Source organism: Episyrphus balteatus, chromosome 2 (genome assembly GCF_945859705.1).
Source record: "Episyrphus balteatus chromosome 2, idEpiBalt1.1, whole genome shotgun sequence".
Lineage (NCBI taxonomy): Eukaryota > Metazoa > Arthropoda > Insecta > Diptera > Syrphidae > Episyrphus > Episyrphus balteatus.
In genome coordinates this window covers 74,735,956-74,758,113 of record NC_079135.1, presented here as the reverse complement: position 1 = coordinate 74,758,113, position 22,158 = coordinate 74,735,956, and the positions used below count along the sequence as shown (strand labels likewise).

Genomic DNA, 22,158 nt, shown 5'->3' with positions numbered 1-22,158 from the left:
CATACAGTAGCGAGCAAAAAAAAAATTCAAAGGAAAGAGGTTTAAAGAGTTTTGAACAAGAACTAAGTTACCAAATTTGGCATATTGAAACTGTTTTATTTTCACTAAATTTCAATTTTGGAATATTTTACTCCAAAACCATTATTTGGTCAAAAGTCTACCTAAATATGCGTTTTTAGACGAGCAAAAAAATGCAAATATTTTTATTGTTTGCATTTTTTTGCTCACTTCTGTATTTAGATTATAATGAGGAACAATGAAATGCTAAAAGAAACATCCATATAGCAGAACGTTATTGTTCCAGAGCATTCTAGCGAGAATAACTTTCAGGCTTTTATGAATTCTATATTGGATAGGTACGATATAAGTTGCATTGATGTAAACTTTCTAACAAAACACACCCTCAGCTGAATTCGAAAACCAGACAACTCATTGTTTTCAGTTTTGAGATAATGACAAAAACAATTTTTTATTGAGTTAACGAAACTTTAAGCTTTAACAACTTAATGTAGTTATTTCAGATTTCAAAAGGAAAATAAATAAACTAGCTTTTTCCTCATATTATCATAAATTACATCTTCATTAGTATAGAAAACTGCACTTAGAGCAAAATTCCAAAAAATCGAGTTATCTAGTTGTTGAATTTAAGGTGACGATATTATAGAGCAAACAGTAAATATCTTTTTCTGACGGGCGCATTAAGATGGTCAGCTAATTAACCTTGCAGCAGATGCAGAGAGGTATCTACTACGTTGAGCTGGCAGGGCCCTAGGGCCAGACAATTTTGTTTATCTTAATCAAGTGAGAGCTCTATTCATTACTGAAACTCAAAAGTTTTTTGAAAGTCTATTTACTGAATTATTTTTAAAAGAAATGTTTTGGTTTAAAGATATGATTTCACAGTGCATTTAGGTAAAATATATTACAAAATTTCTTTTTCCAGTTTGTTGAACAAAAATCCAGGGGTACCTTTGCTAAAAAAAATGCATCTTGAAAAATCTCCTTCGATTTCATTTCGTGAGACAAAAAAAAATGTTCCCTATGTTCTAGTTGCAGAGTTATGTACATCAAACAATTTGTTTCTTCCATTCGGATGCAGATTAGCAGACTGCTCCGGACCAAATTCTCGAAACATGTTTCGGTTCATAGCTCATATGTATACCTATGTCAAAACCAAAAAAACAAAAGTTCTTATCTGGGGGTGCGACTATGTTAGTCTTATGTTTTTTGGGTCGTTCAAACCGAATCCGTCAAGTTTTTGAGATATCCCTAAAAAATGTCAGATAAGAATTTTTTTTTTTTTGACATTTTTTAATAATATTTCAAAAACCTGGCGTGATACGGCAAAATAGACTTCGGATTCGGTTTAAGCGATCCAAAAAACATTCGATTTACATATTCGCACAACCAGATAAGAACTTTTGGTTTTGACATTTTTTTGAGAATATCTCGGAAAATTGACATGATAACGGAAAATTGAAATTAAAAACTATATGATTAACAAACTCTCACATCCAAATCAGAGAAAAAAATTTTTTTTTCGTGACATTTCTTGAGGTTATCTCGAAAACCTGACGTGATGGGGCAAAACGGACTTTGGAATCGGTTTCAACGACCCAAAAACTACTATATGAAAAACATAGTCGCAAGCGTAGGTCAGAACTTTATTTTTTTTTTGTGTGGCTGTGTAATCCATAATATTTTTTTTGCAAACAAAAGTAGCAAAAATGCTGAAGCGCATCATTAAACATAGATGTTGTTGTCATTGAGGAAAATTTAATCTTAAAACAATTATAGGAAAAAGTCAAAATCCTAACTGTCTAATAAAAACGAGGCACTCAACAGATGTCAGGGTTTCACGAGAAATTATGAAATCCCAGTAAACGTGTTTTTTTTTTTGTAAAAAATTCATATCAATGCAAAGGACAAGTACCATAACTTAGGAGCCGAGAATTGATATAGTTTTTTTTTTTTTTAATAGAGTTTTTTTTTGCAAGGGGTTAACTTTGACTCACAATCTCACAGAACAATAATTGACCCCCTGTTAGCCAAAATTATTTTGAGACTTTGGTCCGCAGATTTTTACCTCCGAATGTAATATAAAAACTAAGGAACCTGACCTCCAACAAAAGTTTGGTTTTCAGTTATGAATGAAGCTCAAAGAAACCATTAATTTCATGTTTCATTCGATGAATTTGGAGTAATTTCTTTAAAGCCTAAAAAATCCTATATTTTGATGTTTCACTTTATTTAATAAATAATTGTAAACAATTAAGATCCATATCAAACTTAGATTCAACAAAACTGCTGAGAGCTGGATACATAACTTACGAGATGATTTTTTAAAAAAGGCTATAAGCTGACTAGAAGTATGCTCCAAACTTTGAATAATTTCAAAATGAATATAATATATTTGCCCGATTTTTAAGAAACGAGACCCTTTAAACTAAGCCAGCTGCAGAGCAATATTTCTCCTTAACATTGCATAATATAAAATCGTCTCTGCTGTATTAGGGTCAATGTGGGTAAATGTAAACAATTTCATGTCTTTTTTTTCTTTCGACTTTAGATTTTTTTATGTTTTCACGGAACAACTTGAATGGTATCTTCAAATGCAAATATGAAATGATGGCAATTCTTCTTTATAAATATAAACAAATATTTCCCAAATTGTTTACATTACTGTCAAATATGGCATGTTTACAAATACCCCACCATGTTTGTGTTTTTTTGCAAATTCGGGGTAAATGTAAACGGTGGTATAAAATTTAGAATTTCCTCTTTATCATATGGATAACAACTTGAAAAACGTTCAAGAAGGTATTTGACAAAAACTTTTTCAAATTCCAATAAAAGTTTTTGTTTTCTTCCTTTGATTCTTTATATAGGCGCCCAATATGCATCCTGAGCAGCTCTGAACGTAATATTTTTTGTTTTTTTACGTCAAAGGCCGATTTTGCAACATCATCCACTGAAAATGATGGTGTTGGCTACTTTAAAATGTGACTCCGCGGCACTTTAGCAGTAGTAATTGACTTAAAATATGTTATTTTTATTAAAACCAATAATTTCACCAAAAATGTATGTTTATATTTACCCCCAGAATACGTTGTTTACATTTACCCATTATGAAAAATATTCTGGGGTAAATGTAAACACATGCAAATCGACATAAATGTCCTGTATTTTAAAATTTGCTTGTATCACATAGAATCTACATCAAAATTAAAAACAAAAAAATATTTGCAAATTATACTGACTTTATTGAATCTGCAAAAATATTTAATTTTTCTGAAAGACTAACGACTTGTTTGGCACTTTAAAAAATTATCTTTCACGGAAAATACGCTCGTCGAATGAATTCTCTCTTGACAGCAATGAGCTTGACGTATAAGTTAAAAGATACATGCGTCCGCGATTTGTACTTATGTATGCATCAAATAGATTAAACTGAAGCTTGTTATGAGCCATGTTTTCATTTACCCCTGTTTACATTTACCCACATTGACCCTATATCAACAAGTTATGTGAAGCCTTTCTTCAAAAATCTCATAGGATCACAATAAATTTTACATAAATATTATTCATGGTACCGAAAACAACATAAAAAGTACGTATACACCACCGTGTACCACAGTACTACCTAAATAATGGGGTTATATAATGCTTTCTCATTTAGATGGGAAGGTCAATCAAAAAATGAGATTAACAAAAGATTGATAGGACATGTGGACGTGGAGCTCATTGACAAAACTGCGTTCCGGTAAACGAGCAAAATGCACCAAAATTTGTCTTTTTTTGATCGATTTATCTTATGGGACTAAATATAGTAATAAGTCAATTGGCTCGATCATAGTGTTATGCATTTATCAAATTTTTTTGAAAACAATGGCTCTTATGGGAACAGGAGAAATAAACTGTACTTATTTAAGCTGTTGCAATTTTTCAGAATTTCACTATGGACATAATATCCAAAATTTTTTTAATGACCCAAATAAAGAGAACATTTACTTAAAACTGTGACTATCAAACTCGGACCGTTTTTTTAAGCTTTCGAAAACTTCTTTTTATTTCAGTATTTGCTTGTTAATGACGTAAAAGTTAATTTGCATATTATTTATTATTTTTTTGAAGAAATTGGAAAATTTTTAAAATTTTTTAAACTTATTTTAAGGATGCATTTTATACAATATTTCATGACATTTAATTATTCATTTAATTATATGCATGCTGAGCACGCTTTTAAGTATCAAAAAAACAATGCACATGCACCAACCAAATAAAATAAAGAACATAAATCTAATGTCTTATTTAAACAACATATCAACAATATTATTTTTTTTTTTTACTTTAATTTAAATGAATAAATGAATATAAAATATATCTACAAGTAGATATTTATATCATTACCGAGTTAATTTCAAAAATCATATCTGCCTGCATGTGAACACAAAAGCCCAGGCACATGGCGAAGATGACAACAATGACAAATGATGCACACAATGTATAGTATTGTTCTAAAACGTTTAACGGTACACAACAAATGTTTTTTTTTTTTGTATTTTTACTTGATGTTTTGTTTTATATAACTACTAGATACTGACTGATTAGGTATACTATATTATGATGAGAGGAGCTGAAGATGTGCTTCTATAGACACCGATTAAATAAATGTATGAAAGGCGTGACTTTGGTGTTGTTGTAGATATCATGATGATTTATTTATTTGTATATTTGATAAATGAATCGAATTTGAAACAATGTACTATATAGTATATATCTATGTATATATATATATTTATAGAGCAACATAAAAAATTACAACGAAATATTATTTAGATGACTGTTTAAGTGCGGATGATAACAAAAATTATATAGGTTTTACATAGAGGTATAGAGAACAAGGAGAAACAGGAGGAAATAAGACTAACATTATTCGTCATTAACATCCTTTTTCTATCATTTGTGTCAAAATAACAATTGCATGTGTTCTCCAACGAAGGGATGCTGTGTTTATACTATCCGAGATGACACACGACAAACTGTTAGAGTTCATCATCAAATTTTCTTTTTGTGATGACATTTATCTGCATTTTCTTAATTTTGTTGTATTTTATTTTATTTTTTTTTTTTTTTGTATTATTTGTGTGTTAAGATATTTTTAGTCCTTTTTGTTTTTAGTTGATTTAGTTTTCAAAGGAATAAAAGAAGATATCCTTGCAAATACATACAAACATCACAGCACAACACATGACGAATGAATAGAAAGTAAAGTGCTATGTTTGGCAAGAAGTACCATAAAGCACATATCCACTGCCACACACATACACTCTCACCCGCGCGCCGATTTCAAACGCGTTCTTTTCGAATTCGTACTTCCTCGACCCATATCAAATACACCATCGAAAAGGAAAAGCACATGTCAGCTTGAATTTTCATTTTTATTTTTATTTTTTTTTTTTTAATTTCACTTTAAATTGCTTTGGCTATATTGCTATTGCACTCTTTTGCTCTCTCGTTTTTTCATTATTTTTTTTTGTATTTTCTTTTTTTATTTGAATCTTTTTTGTGTTTCACTCAACAACACACTATCTGTCTCACTCTTTCTCTATCTTTGTTGTCTCTTCTTCGATTATCCTTTCAGTTTTCACTTTTCACGTTTGGCACTCGTCGGTCAGTGGAACGAAACTCACGGGAAAACCACATTTTTCACTTTTTATTCCTTTCTTCTACTTTATGATGCACATGCATTTGAAGGTTATTCAAGGGGTGGCAAAGCAGAACGACGAGAATAAGCACAAAGTAGAAGTTGTAGTTGTAGTTGTTGTTGTGTTTTTGGTTTTGTTTATTGGATGGCATTTTGTTGTTGTTGTTGTTATTATTGTTGGAGCTATTTATTCTTAATCAGGAATGAAAAATAGTAACATTGTAGATAGTTATATATGTATGTATTTCTGTCTGGTTTTTTTGGATTGAATTTAAATGGCAAAGGAACACACTCAAAAGTAAAAGGATTTTTTTTTGAATTTCCTTGTATCTTTTTTTTGATTTTTAAACTCTGTTTGCATTTATTTTTTGTATTTAAATAAAGGGAAGAAAGTATATCACATTTTTTTTTTGTTTTGTACTTAAATAATTATTATTAATTATTAAACAAAATTTTGGAAATAAAATTTAAAACAAAAATTTGGCATATTTTTTTTTCGTCTAGTAATTATATAACTTTTATTTTTTTTGTATACGAAAATATTTATGTATTTTTAATGTAAATATATTTTTTTTTTAAATTTATGTTTACGACGGAAGATTTTCAGTAATTATAATTTTTGTTTAATTTATTTATTGCAAATTTTATTTTTCGTTGAGTTTTTTTTTGTATTATTTTTTATTATTATTTTTTTAAATAAAGCGAAGCGTAGTAGAAGGAATATTTTGATTTTTTTGTTGTATAGAGAATATTTGTATTTATTTCATACAGGTTAGTTTTATTTTATTTTTTGTGTTTTTTTGTATTGGTTATTGTAGTGAAGTATGACAGAGAAATTATTGTTTTATTTTATTAAGGCAGTTTGGTGAACATTTTATTATTTTTATTTTTTTGTTTATACAAAATAACATTATTTGCAGGGTATGTAGCATAGATATTTTTTGTTTTTTTTTTTTTAATTTTGTTGAAATAATTTTTGCTTTGATTTATGGACGGGCTGTTGCGATTTTCATTTTAAACAGAAAAATAAATTATTTTTATTGTTTATTTCACATTTCTTTAAAAAAAAAAATAAAGTTAAAAGTAAAGTTTGTGTTTTTTATTTTCTCTCATCCACTGTATATTTGCAGGATGCATTTCATTTATATGTATTTTTTTTTTATATGTCTTTTTTTCAAGGTTATAGACTTTCTGTAAATAGTATTTTGAATGTAGTTATTTTTATATTTTTTTTTTTGTTAATTCAAAACTGGAAGCAAAATAATATGAAGTAAGAGTAATAAAGCTATATTTAACACAACAATTTGCGAGTATTTAGGTGAGATTCACAACAAAAATAAATTTATGGAATAGATTTGACTATCACATTTTTTTTTTTCTTTCTTTTTTCTTAGAATTATTTATAGAAACAATTTAAATCTTAATTAAGGATATTTTGTTTTTAATCAGTCACAAGTTCAATAATTTAATTGCAAAAAAAAAAAAAAAACAAAAACGATACACACATACACACACACGCGAATAGTTTTTGACACAGATTTTGTTGTTGCTCTTATTTGTTTGTTATATTTTTCGTTTTATTCGTCCTTGGGTGGAACTTGCTGTTTTTATTGTTTTTTTATTCTTATTTGATTTTCTTTCTCTCCTCTTTGAATTTTGTTTCTTCACTTTTACCACAAGAACAAACGAAAAAAAAGGACCACAGTTTGAATGAAAGATACTTTAAAAAAAATCCACCACAAAGACATATATGAAAACCGAAAACAATAATTCTTATGAAATACACATTTATATCCTGAATTTAAAAAAAAAATAAATACAACAAAACACTCAAGGATATGGATGGATATATTATAATATTTTCTATTTAGTTCACAATTGAATTGTTTTCTTATTTGATGATAATTTTGAGATGGAAATATAGTTGGTCTAGCTCGTGGTGTCCTAGGTCTCCTGTTGGTGTATATCTTCTTATGTAATATGGGTGAAAAAAAATGATGTTGAAGAACTTCACCACTCTCTTTTTTTTTTCTTGTTTCTCAAAAGCAACAACAGTTTATATTTCTATGAGATTTTGCACTGTTATTTTATTGTATTTTTTTTTTGCACATTTTAGAAAATGGATTTTTTATTATAAACTGTATGACACTTTTCTTTTTTTTTTTGATACAAAAAACAAGGACTTTAACACTCCGCAACAAAATAGAGGACAGATCGTATGAAAGGACGGACAAAAATCGTTTTTTTTTTTTTTGCTTTGTGTATTTTAATTTTTGAGTGTTATGCAGCTGATGGGAGAACCATTTACGATAGACAGTGAAAGGTTGTATTTTATATTATTGTTTCTCATCGTACTCGTCGTCGTCGTCGTTGGTATAGTTGCTGCCTTTGCCCACTCTGTGTGATGTGGGAGAGCCTTATAGCTTCATTTTGGATGACACTCTTGTGATATCGAATAATATAATAGACTAAAACGGATGTTGCACGATTTTCACACTCAACTTCAAGGATAATCAGATGATGATAGTTTTTTTTTTATCAAAAAATCAAGAAAAAAACTTTATATACTAAGTAGATAGGTACTGTTATGTAGAATAAATTTATTTAAAAAAAAATTAAAATAAGAAACAAAATGTTAGGATTTTGTTTGTATCTTTCGAGATTATAATTTTTGAGTTGCCTCTATATTCAGATAGTCGTCTAAAGTCAGAAATGTGTACAAAAGAGTAAATCAACAACATGCCGAAATGAATGGCAGTGCGCTTGCTCCATCTAGTGGGGAGAATTTTGATACAAAACACAGCCACAACACACAGGCACACAGAGCGACGGCGGCGGCGGCATCACCAATTACAAATACCATCATGATGCACCAATATCATCTTCATTAACTTCAAACATCATAATGACCATTGTCGATATAACGGTGTTTCAACAAAAATCATCATGTATAGAAGGTTGATTCTTTGGCGGGCTGCTGCTAGTCTTTGGGGGTGTAAAATGGTACCTATCGAAGAGCACACACAAAATATGCGTGAATATCAACGTGTGTATGTGTATGTGTGTGTTTGTTGGTGTATTTTAAATGCTCTTCTCAGCTGAAAACAATATAAACAGGGAGTAAAGTTATTGAGTAACTTTTGCGATTTTTTTTTTACATTTATTTATTTTTTTTTTTACCGATTGAACCGATTGATTTTAAATTTCTTGCAAATACATTGATACGCGGAAATAATCGCTCACCGACAGAGATTAAATGAAGAAAATTAGAATACAATTATTTGAGATGTTTGTTTTTGTTGGTCTTGTATTTTAAGTTAATTTGAATTTTGATTAATAAATCCGGTGAATAAGCATTTTTTTTAACCACCAGTGATTCACGGGTAGAAGTAGACTGGAATTGGATGCACATTGGTCGGTATGCACCTACAATTTGTTTGAATATGACTTTTGCACAAACAGAATAAAGTTTTTCTTTTTATTTCATTTTTTTTTTTATTTTTGAACACACACAAGTACACAGGGGAGTTATATCTTTTTCACAGGTGTTATACAATTTTCAGATTTTTTTTTGTTGCATATCATGTAGCACGTGTGCATGAGTTGTCACTTCAGGTAAAAAGTAAAAATAAAATTAAGAACAAAAAAAAAAAATATAAAACTATGCCATGAGAGTCAGCAAAGATGGTGTCGTCCTTTGACGTAAATTATATACCTAGTTGTATACTTTTTTTATTTTTATTTTTTTGAATAATTGAAGTTAAGGTATACTTTAGAGAGATCCTAACACGACGGCATGTACCTAACTTGAAGTCACTTTGAACTATCAGAGCCGAACAAATTCTCTTGTGTATTAGGTTAGCGAACGAACAAAAAAAATTCCTCAAAAGCACCTTGTGCACGTCGTCGTTGGCCAAATAGAATCCAGTAAAATAAAAAAAAAAAACAACATAATATCGAACGAGGAGGACACAAAAACGTTGTCATAAATAAAAAAAAAAAACAGCAAACAAAAAAAAAAAAAATCCGCAAAACTTTAGCTGCAATGGCAACACTTTCTTTGCTATTTTGCACACAGCAGATGGACGTGAACAACCCCAACAGCCAACAAAACCAACAGGACGACCCCCACCCCCTAGTATACATCCCAAACAAAACACCCAACACCATACTCGTATATATACACAGAGGCCTCTTTGCTCTAGCTATAAATGGAATGGAATGTTTTGGAACTTCTTTTTATGCACTGCAGCATATAACTAAAGGATAATTTTATTTAGGATATCCTTATATTCTTCAGAATGTTTGTTTTCCGCCACCTTCGTTTTATAACCACTCTAGGAGTCTACCAGAGTCACCCATAGCCCCATAGCCACCATCATCACCATTACCAGTTTTTTTTTATTTGTGCCATATAGCCACCAACACCTCCATCATTACCATCACCACCCCACCACCACTCACTAGACTCCTTCAATTTTTATGAGTTTTAGTAGAGTGGTGTATCTGTCTCCTACACTTTTGCCAATTTGTGGTTATACACAGCGATTGGGTGCCAAAGTCCACAATGGCCACAATAATAAAAATTAAATAATTATTTGGGTTGAATTTTTTTTTTTTTTTAAATGTAAATAATATACCTACTTAATTGCAGTATGAGGCGATTTACAAATTAAGACCTAAGGATACTACATAATGTACATACATATATCTTTCCTAGATGTGAGGTAAATTCTTTAAATGAAGTTATTCCTAATGAGAGAATTCATGTATCTTTTTGAAATCTTTATTGAGCTCAATTGAACTAGTTATACAAAAATAAATAGACAACTTTTCATGGAAATGATGTTTAAGGTGACCAATCGTACGTTTTTTTGGAAGCAAGAAGGTTTTGGTTTCAAACTTTTTTATTTATATACAGAAACGATTAACTATAGCTCATTGATCTGAAGAAAACCATTTGTTTTTTGTTTAAATTTCAAAAATAAATGATACCAAACGATTTTCTAGGTAATTTAAGTAAAAAAATATACCTATGGGAGTAAAAGACAATCTGACTGACTTCAAACACAAAAAAAAAATATTTTGAACACAACGGCAGCACCTACAATATTTACAAACCCGTTCTTAAAGAGCCAGAATCTCATTTCTACCTGTAAAATTTAAATGCACTAAATTTAATCAAGAGTTTTTGAAAAAATGGTCCTCCACTCAAAGTTTGGAAAAAAAAAACCTTATTAAAAAAAGAGGTTTTCTGTAAAGCCGGTTTGAGGACGATGATTTTACGTGATAACGTAGTAAGAAAACAGGTTGTGTGCTTTTGTTTAAAATAAGTCAATTGAAGCGTTTATTTATTTCAAACATTCATAATTTACAAGAAAAAGTTGAAAAAAAAATACCTTTTTTTTCTCATTATATTAATTTTTTTATTTTAAAAGCTTACAAAAAAAATTATACCATTAAAAAACCAAATATTTCTTCTAAAGAATAAAACCATTTTTACAATGCGCGAAAAGTATTAAAATAATTTATTAAAAACAATCAGTTCTTATGAAAAAAGTGAAAAAATCACTTCCATCACCCAAAAATCTATTTTTTTGATATAACAACCTATAATAAATTTTATACCACCTGAAAGCTTATTGCTTCAGCTCAAAATATATGCATATATCGATCATGTCTATTATAGACATCTAAAAAAAGAGCTAACATTTTTTGAACTCGATCAATTTTCATAAAAAAAAAGCAAAACAAAACATATAATTTAATCTTCTCACGCTATTGAATAAATTTTTTTCAATGACAACCTATACAAAATTGTATATCATGTGAAAGCTCATTATTTCGCCTTTCATATGACGTTTCAATCTATTTCTTATTTCTGCGATGCCTAGAAAAAAAAATTAGAATTTTTTAAAGACAACCATGTCGAAACTCCAAACTGAGATTACGGTACTTCCCACACTGGTGGCATGTTCATGATCAACAGATCTCCACAGGTGTTTGAAGGTATTTTGCAAGTTTTTTAATTTAACATTGCGTAGCTTGTATTGAATGTACAGTTATGTGATATATCAAATGAAAGGTAATATCATCAGGATGCTCAATAAAATTAAATCAAATCTGTATTTGTATTTCTAGATCAAAAGATATAACCTGTTGAAAAATACAACTTTATTTTACCGTTTCTCAAAACTATAACTACAAATTGATTGCAATTTTGCACCGATATAGTCGTTTCTATTATCTATCTATAATATAAATTTCATTCATTTATCTGTTGAAAAAAAAAAGATAAAAATAAAAAACTGTTAAAAACGGTCAGAAAAACTTGGGACAAAAAAACTTGTTTTTCCCGTTATTCGGTGCAATTTTTTGCACATGTATGCGCACGGTCATAGACTACATGTTCTATAAGTTTGAGTTTTTTTTTAACGCTACCAAGAATTCAAAAAAATAAAAACTCACACAAAAATACCCTAAAATGAGTAGGTGTTTTTCAAAAATTCATATGTCGAAACGCAGAGACTTAAAAAAAAATCCGTAACTAAACCCTAACTTTTTTTTATTATCTTTCGAATGACGTTTTTCAAATTGTCAAAACAAAATTTCCCCTACCTATAATCACTACTTCGTCAAAGGTCTGCCTCATGTTTTAGTTTTAGAAAACCATTTATTACTTGATTTTGAATTTTCTTAGAATTTTTTTCAATGCCATTGTCAGTCTTGCAATGAATTTATCTATCGATTAAAAAAAATTCAACTCTTTACATTGTCGCGTTTAGAAAATAGAACATTTTTTGCAATTTTGTTTTACCCCTATTTACCCTATTAAGGGCCAATTTATTGAGCCTCCATTAAATTTTGAAATTTATCGCTTTAGTTAACGGCCTCGTTAAACTATTGTCGCCTTTAAGTATACATCATTAAAAATTCATTTAATTCACTCTTCTTTAGTTAAAGCCCTTACTTTTAATGGAAACTTTAAATTTAAAACTCTGTTAAAAATATCCTAGGGATTTTTTATTTTGTTTGAAAAATAATCTGTCAAAAGCTACAATTTTGTCAAATCAAATAGATTTGAATTGGAAGAAAAACCAAAAAACTATGACCCGTAAGTATTTTGCAGCTGAAAACGCCAGAAAATGCAAGAGATTAACGATATACCAGTGGTAACCAAAGAATGCTACAACCTACAATTGAAACCATGAGAAGAAGAAGGAGTTAAGTGAAATTTTTAATTTTTTCCATCGGTGTCAAATAACAACTTAAATTTAAGTGTTATCGGCATTCATCTCGTGTCATTGGTTTAGAAGTAAGCTTTATATCTCTTCTTCTCATGGCTTCAATTGCAATGTTATGTATGTTATGTATGTATTATGCAGCATCTCAAAAATGATTAGTTTTGAAGTGGAAAATATAATCTAGTAGATCTAGTATTATCTGTGCGAAGTAGACAAGAAATGCATTAATTTCTTTGAATTTTGTACTTTTTTATGGTACAAATGCATGTGTGTATACCTACAAAAAATTCTAGTCTGGACTTTTTAATAATTCTTTAGCTCATTTGACATTTTTCAAATAAAATAATAATTCAAATAAAAAAAATAAATGAAATGACATTTGACACTAATGGAGAGTGAATAAATAGAAATTCTGTTTAAAACCTCCATTAGCTCTAAAAATCCCTCTTAAAAGGTCGAATTTGGTGTTTTAACTAAAACTACTTTTAAATTTAATGCTCAATTAGTTAATGATGCCAAACTTCAAAAAAATCCTTAAAAGAGACTGAATTAAACGAAATTGGTTTTTAATTTTAAAATTCCCTTTTTTAATGGAGATTTAAGTTTAATGGATAGTCAATAAATTGGGCCTGAATGACTGAATTTTTAAAAATCCTTCATTAATATTAAGCTTTAGGTTATTATCTTTCAAATAAGCTATAAAAGATATTTGTATCTCTAGTAGTTTATTTTTAATTTTGAATTTAAATTTTTGCCGCATTGCGAAAAATTTCAAGTGGAACAGGGGAAAATGGCGTCACTTTTTTGTGGTGGCTGCCATGTTCATCGATTTAAAAGACGTTATCACGTCAAAAATTTGAAATGGCTTTTTTTCAAACATTTTCGTGGTAAAATTTGAATTTATTTTTGCCATTAATATTTTTTTTTTTTTGTGTTTGAAGTCAATTTATGAGAAAATTGCATCTATCGCGTAAACGATGGAAGATTTTCCCTCACTCCCATATTTTTTTTTCCTTTTATTTCCTATTCCTAGACAATCTTTTAGCATCAATTAATTTAAGAGATTTAAGCATAATTTTTAAAATTAAAAAATCAAAACGGCAACAGCAGCAATTTTTTTTTATCTATAGAGGTTAAAGTATTTTTAATTACCGACGTATGAAAAAAAAGATCATCAAAATCAGAACTGCTCGGCCAGGTTCCCTAATATTGCCATTTTTTTAGCTTAAGTTACTTCACCATATTGCCTGTTTTCGTTTATTGAAAATGTCTTTTTCAAGACTTTTAATTTTGGAATATTTAATATTTAAAAAACAAAACAAAACAAAATATTACAGCTTAAATAGCAACTACTATATCAATTATTATTAAAAAAATCAAGAAGAATTTCTAAATATACGAGAACCTATTAATTTCTTTACCTTAAATTCATTTGTGTAAGTAACCTAAGATTTTACGAAAATAAGCAGTTTCACATATTTTTCCTGAAACATTTCTTGGAAGACCTTGTGACCCCTAAAACATAAAAAAAAATTATGCAAATACAATTAAATAGCAACTTTTAACTTCAAACTACTTTATAACATGACCATTAATTTATCATTGAAAAATCGTGTTTATTACTTTTTCAAAAAAGTTGTCAAAAGGCGCAACATATTATTTGATTCTAATCTTCATGAAGTTTTGGTAAATTTTATTACTTGCATTCGAGGAACGCAAGAATAAAAAAAAATCTTTAATCCTTTATTCAATATTTCCAGAGATTATGGTCACCATACTTTTTATTTTATTTTTTTTTTAATTCTTGAATGCAATTTCATTTTATTTTATTTATTTGACATGGTTATTGATTCAGGACAACAATTTATTTTAAGTATAATGTGCATTTTGAGAGATAATATTTTTGCCTGTCCTTGATAGGTAGGTAGGTACTTTATTGGTGTTGAGTACCTATAGATTAGCTTAATGTACTTGTGCACATACCGTTTCGATACATTTGGATGATGTTTCTAGGGAAACACCTATGAGCATTACAAACTTTTCATTTGAAAGGTTTTCTTTCTTTTTTTGTATTATATTTTATAATTTCATAATATGTATAAAAGTTAAATAAGCAGACATTGGCATGAGATTTAATGGAGATATATGTCAAATTTACCTATATTATGAATGATATATACATATTTATATTTGCAGGTATTGATTTTTATATTTTCAAGGATGCACGAGTGGATTTCATTTACTATTGATTTTATGTTTAAATCATTTTATTGAAAATAATTCAATTAAATATTTATACGTGCAATATATTTAATAGTTTGAAGTTCGTATAGCAAGTTAACAAATATTTAATCTTTTATTTACATATTCATTACAAATCTGAGCAAAATTGATTAAACTGTTTCTACTTTTGTTTTAATTTTTTTTTTTTTTTTTTTTCAAAATATTCTACTTGCTTCTCAAAAAGGTCCTCAAAAATTCATATTTAAACTTAGAAGTAAATTTTAAATTTCTTGAACACATATTTTTCATTTTTAAAACTAATTTAATCTAACGAGTGCAATTATCTCACAAGTATTGTATAAATATAAAACCATACCATGCCTTCTTTATCGCAGTTCGGAACTTTTATTGCACATAAAAATGAGTCGACAAAATAATATCAACCCACACATTTGTTCAAATGCACTCGAGATTTGGAGATTTGGCAGAGCTGAACTAACTATTCACCCCCAAAGACTATAATACCTTTTAGATGTTTAGATACACAGCAAAAGTCCACTTATCCTAACTAAACCACCCATATTCGTATTAGCATTTTTATTTCAAATTACTTTTTTTTTTTTTTCAATTTCAACCAAACATTTATTAGAAGTTTTTATTTTCTAGTATTTTTTCCCTATATCATAAATTTAAAGAAATTGCTGCTTTACAAAAAAAATGAACAAAAGGGTTTTGTATTACAACACAAAAATAAAGGGGATAGCAAATAAGTTTCTCTGTCGATTTTGGATCCTTGCCATGTGACCATAGGCAAATGCAATGTCATTGAATGAAAAATCACATTTTATATTGTAAAAGATTCAAAGATAAAATTGTGGCAATCTGTTAATTGTTCTCACTTGCTTTGTTTGATTGTTACTTTGTTTCGATGGGAATTGAGTGGAAAATCAAAACAAAAAGAGGGCGAGTTGTTCAGAATGATATAGTCCATATGGTTGTACATATTTATTGTTCTCAATTAAAACAGATACATATACACAAACTGCAATAAGGAAAATATGCATTTGTAAATTATGAAATTTTGTCTAGTTGGGGAGTGTTGATGACTGCATTTTTATTTTGCTGTTGTATGAAATAATTAAGTGTTTTTTTTTGTAATTTTTAGAGCTTGAAACATGTTTGAAACAGATGAGATATTAATATTTTTTCAAAAGTGGGTTAAGATTTTACAAAAATCGTTTTTTTTTTATTTTAAATTTCGAGTTCTTTGTTTTTATTACCAATTTTTGGTGGATTAACAGATTTCAATGTTCAACTTGAACACTTTTTGGAATTTTATTTTTCGAAAAAGGGGTCTCTATGGTAATTTTTGGAAATGTAAAACATTACGACTTACTTTGATGAAAATGCATTATCGCATTATCGTGGACCACACGCTTGTATGGGAAAAATAAAATTTTCAAATAAACGTTGGGCCACCCCTTAGTTTGGTTCCACATCCTATTGTTATGGGGGGGGGGGCTGATCAATATTGAAAAATTGTATTTTTTTGGAAAAAAGTAAAAAAAAAATTATTATATTTTTACCCTAAAAATTGTTAAAAGTTGTGGTTGTTATACTTATTTTGAAAAAATATCGAAAAAATTATTTCTTTATTATTGTTTATTTATTGCTCATTTTTTTTTTCGAAAAAAAATATTTTTTTATGGTTTATAAAGACAAGTAAGACTAAATAAAATATTTGCTTTGCAAAAAAAAATCAAGACTTCCAAAAAAAGACATGCATGTCCTGACTAAACCCCTAGTCCTAGAAAAATGGTTTACACATTTTTGAAAAGGGTGTTTACTATAGAATAGAACCTCATCAAAAATGTTAACATTTAGGCTGTGTCTAAAAAAATGGCCTAATAAGTCAACATTATACCTATTTCAAATGAGAAAAAACTTTAACCCTCTTGGGGCGAGATCTAGCGTAAAAATAAAAATCTTTTTTTTATTATTAAGAAGCAGTTTTTTAACTTAGGAACTTGATTCCCGAAAAAAAAACCTAAATAACGAACGCCCTAATGTACATATCTCCTTTACGGCTTGATCGATTTTGTATTAAATTTGCAAAATTATACTTAAAATTAAAAATTATCTTTACTTTACTTTACTTTACTTTCTTGAATCACAAAAAATCGAAAAGGAAATCGATTTTTTTAGTACCTATTAAGTTTATTTCACTTTTTTCTAGATTTCTCAAAAACTGCTCAACCAATTCTTTGCAAATTTTGTCAACATTTCAAATACAATATTTAAATAATGTTGAGTCAAAAAAAATTCATAAGTCCTTCAATTTCCTTGAAAAAAAAATCAAGGAAATTTAAGCACTTTTGGGTTTGTACTTATTGTACTTATCTTCAATGTATGGTACATACGACTTTGTTATTTTCAAGCGCTATATCACCTCATGTTGTGCTTTTTCAATTTTGTTTGCGAAACTAAGTGTACTGTTTAGTTACAAAATGTTTAACCAAAAATTGCCCTAACCAAATAAAGAATAGTAAATATATAATGTCAGACAACCAAGTGAATGATAAACAGCTGCAAGGTCTCTACTCACATAATGTTAGGCACTTTTAATATACAGTTACTCTAAAAGCAATTTTGGAAACCACAATGCAATTAGAGATTTTTCTATAAAATTAGAAGCAGAAAAATACACACTTTTGATTTATTATACTTTATCAACTAAAAGCAAATACAAAAGTTCTTGAATGTAATTCAAAATCACTGAAGCCAATGAATAACCTGACAAATAATGCTTGCACATGTCAAACCAACCATTTATAAAAAATATATACCTATATGAAAAAAAAAAAAAAATTCTCTATGTAAACATTTTTAATAATCGAGAACTATTTGGGTTCGTACATCATTTCCAAATAATATTTTTATTCAATCAAAGAATTCCTTTTTAGGCACCTATATGTCTGCAAAATATTTGCCGATGACTAACCTAAAGTACCCGTATATATGAATTTAAAATGAAATCAATATACATACCTACAATTATACCCCGCAATATACATTTTGTTTATTACAAACGCCTCCTCAAGTTTTGATTACAAAATTAATTACCATGATATAACAGTTACAGTAGGTACCTACTATCTATTATGCTATTTTCTAAATAACATTATGTGAATAAATATGTATATAAACACCAGTGGCGTACGTTGAGTCGCTGTGGCCCCGGGGCAATACTACATTTTGGGGCCCCTTTGATATTCGGGATACAAGATACAAAAAAAGTACGTATTCACCATACATTTTTTTTTGTATGGATTATTTATTTTAAGGTTTATTTTAATGTTTTAATATGCACTTTGCTATACTAACTTAAAATTAATTTTGGGGCCCCCAAAAATTAAATATTTAGAGGTCCCTAAAATAAATTTTTTTAGCTTAAAATTGATAGTTCTTGGGGCCTCTGTTCTGAAGTAAAATGTACTCCTTTGATTTTCCATCATCGAGCATAGTTTTTTTCTTTTGGGGCCCCTAAAAAATTATTTTTTGGGCCTCAAAATTAAGTAATATAATTTTTTTGGAGCCAAGAATTAATAGGTGTTGGTGCCTCTGTTCTGAAGTAATATTCGGAATGCCACCAATAACGTAATGTTTTGTTTTGGGCCCTGATTGTTTTGAACCACTGAAGTAATAGCTTTTGAGGATCCTCAAATAATATTTGTCATGCCATCAGAAATTTTGATGAATATTTTTGGGCTCCTTAGTAATAGATTTTGGGGCCCCCAAATTAATATTTGATTGCCTCTCAACTAACGGGGTTCCTAAAAAATTATTTTTTGGGACCCTTCAAATAATATTTTTAGACATGACATAATCAATGACATAATGTGTCTCCCTTGTATCCGAAATGATTCAAATACATTTTAATTTACTTCGTAACTCAATTTATGCTAACAGTTTCCTTCTCTGCATTGTCTCCAGTGGGGGCCCTGGGGTCGGTCGGGGGCCCCGGGGCACCGCCCCGCTTGCCCCAAGGGAGTGTACGCCCCTGATAAACACACTCGAGTTCAAAAAAGTAGGGCCAATTTGTGTAGTAATAAATTTGCAATACACATATTTACAACGTAAAATGAAATGCCTTTAAAAAGGCACCTTGTACTTAACCTTTCAATTTTATTAATGTTAATATATTTTTTTGGGTTGGGGTCAAAATTCTGCGGGGGTCAAAATTTTTTTGTCAAAATTCTGCTTTTTAAAATTCTGTTTTTCAAAATCCTGCCAAAAATACAAAAAGGGTTTGGAAAATGTTAAAAAGCGCGCGCTTTTTAACATTTTTGTATTTTTCGCAGAATTTTGTAAAATCATCTTCTAGCATTTGATGCCTATTTGAGATTACTTGCATACAGTACTTTGTCAATTTTTTGTAATATTCGTATTTTTTTTTTGATAAATCAATAAATTTAAATATATTGAGAAAAGGTTTTTAATGATAAATATCTTCGAAAAATAATAAATTGAACATTATTTAATTAGTCAAACAAAAATTAATATTCAAAACATTAAATAAGAAAAGGAATATATTTTATCACACAACATCGTTCCTATAATTAGTTTTCAACTGTATACTCGCATGGATGTGAGTTATAAGAAATTCAGTACTCTAAGCAGTTTGAAAGTAATTTGTGATGGTTAAACAGCAAGCAGTTAAGAAAATACCAACCTAATAAAACATTAATGAGGTGTATTTTGGTAAAGTAAGCTATGAAAAAAAAACAGAATTTGCAGAATTTTTTTGTAAAAAAAAATGGTGGCAGATTTTGAAAGACAGAATAGAACAGAAGCAAAATTTTGAAAAACAGAATTTTGTAAATCAGAATTTTGAAGTCAGAATTTTGAGCCGCTCACTATTTTTTTAAAATAAAAACGTAGTTTTATAAAAAAAATATATAAAATCTGTACTTAGAATTCATTGATTACTTAGCTGCTTCTTTCACATAACATAAGCAAAAACTGCACTAAATTAACTTCACCAGAGCTAACACAAACTCATTTTCGAAAAAAAGAAATTCTGTACAATCAAGTGAATTAGAGTGTATATTTTTGTTAAACAAAAGAAAAACACTATACATGTTCTACAACTCTTTATAATTTTTTTAATAGATTGCAGCAGGGTTTATAAATAAATATGTAATTTATTAGATAATAAATAGGTAAAATGTAGAAATTAATTGAAATCCAAAGTATAACTCCACACTTGACTAAAATTCATTGACAACAATATTTTGTATAAATATCGATTGAATATGATTTATTTTGAATAATAATAAATATAAGTAAATAAAAAAAATCTATAACTTACATGTACATGGCAAATTAATATCAAAACAAAATTAAATTTGCATACCAGGTCACGTTTTCAATTAATAAAAATTAATAAATTATTTATCAGTTAAAACGATCACAATATACACAATCGATATACTGAACCAAAAAAGTTAAGTTCGCATAAAAGCAATTAATACAAAATTTAATATGCCTCTCTACTTGCTATTCCGTCTGAATACACCTATGAGTCTTTTGAAACTAATTTATTTGTCGACAGGTAGAAAAACAAAATTTCATTTGAATATTTTATTAAATTTTTGACTCTCTGGAACCAAAATTAAAAAAAAAAATAAAACAAAAATCTCTGCATTTGAGCCACAAAACAAAACTTGTTCCGTTATTAAGCTGAAATAAAACAGAAACGAAACGACTGCAAATTGAACTGTTCTTAAACGAGTTGGTGGCAGAATATCTATATACGATATTTTGGAGATCGTCGTTAATGAATAATGGTAGAGTGTAGAGAGCTATGCAGGGTGTTCAAACAATAAAATTTTGTTTCATCTAGAGTTAAACGACCATTAAGATACCTATTTGATTTGTTCAAAATTAGAACATATCGTCGCTGTAGATCTAACTGTAGTTCGTAACCCAGAAAAGTCTATTTTTCAGGAGAGGCAAAAAACTAAATATGAAATGTATGAGGATCAATACAAACGATCTGGTTTTGATTAAGCTCTGGAAATATCGCTTTTAGGCAAACAGGCTCTTTTCTATTGCATCATTAGTCCAAAATCGGCTTTTTCTGAGTTACGAGGTATTAGAACTACAGCGACGATAATTGTAGTCATTCATCTACTTAGAAAATCAATTTAAATTTCCTAGAAAAAAAATAAATAATAAAGAAAGAAATGTTTGGTTGGATATAACTATCTTAAAAAGACCTTTCTTTCTTTCTCACTCGATTAAATTTTTTTTAGAAATTTTTTTCGAAATCTGAAAAATACATTTTTTTTAAATTTTTTAACTAAATTCATAGGCATGTGCACTTTAAGCTCATGTCTCTAAACCAAAACTTGTTTCGATCCCTTCTCTGTAAGTTTATTTTTAGATTAAAAGAGCTGCCTCTATATAAGACTTAAAGAAATTTGGTTGATGTAGGGGAAGAGCCGACATGGAGACACCCTTTCAACCATGATATTCTTATAGACACTTTAGATTCTTTTTGTAATTAGTACAGGTAAAATAGTACATAAAATCAAGAAATAAAAAAAAATTGTTACACTCATGAAACTTGGCAAAAAGTTTGCTTTTGGGATAAGAACCAAGTACAAAAAAGTCTATAAAAAAAAGTTGGGTGAAAGGGTGTTTTTTCGCGGATAAGAGGGAGGGGGTGAAGGTCAAAAATATACTGAAAAAAATTGTTTGTCGAATATCATCATATGACACATTTTTTCAAGGTATTTTATGATGTTGATTCTAATGACATACAAATAAAGTCAATACAACTGCTCTAAAAAAAGTTATAGTCGATTGAAAACAAGGGTTCTTGCTTTTTGACTTCAACAGGTAAAATATAACCGAAACCCATGGGAAAAACATGCTACACTGATGAAATTCGGGATGAAGGTTTAAGGGGGGAAATCC

At 28.8% G+C, this 22,158-nt stretch overlaps 1 protein-coding gene across 11 annotated transcripts in view; it reads right to left on the bottom strand.

The window, feature by feature from the left end:
* Positions 1-22,158, bottom strand: part of LOC129910628 (potassium voltage-gated channel protein Shaker) — a 302,087-nt gene that overhangs the window by 88,981 nt on the left and 190,948 nt on the right. The window contains exon 1 of one of the 11 annotated variants that reach the window (XM_055988071.1): positions 4,932-6,102. The exons of 9 other annotated variants lie outside the window; for them this stretch is intronic. Coding sequence is in view for 1 of the 2 variants with exons in the window: in XM_055988072.1 (XP_055844047.1) it covers positions 4,932-4,933 (2 nt within the window). In the remaining variant the exon portion in view is untranslated. Of the gene's footprint in view, positions 1-4,931; positions 6,103-22,158 lie in introns of those variants that run through there. One more of the 11 variants, XM_055988072.1, reaches the window with a different exon arrangement.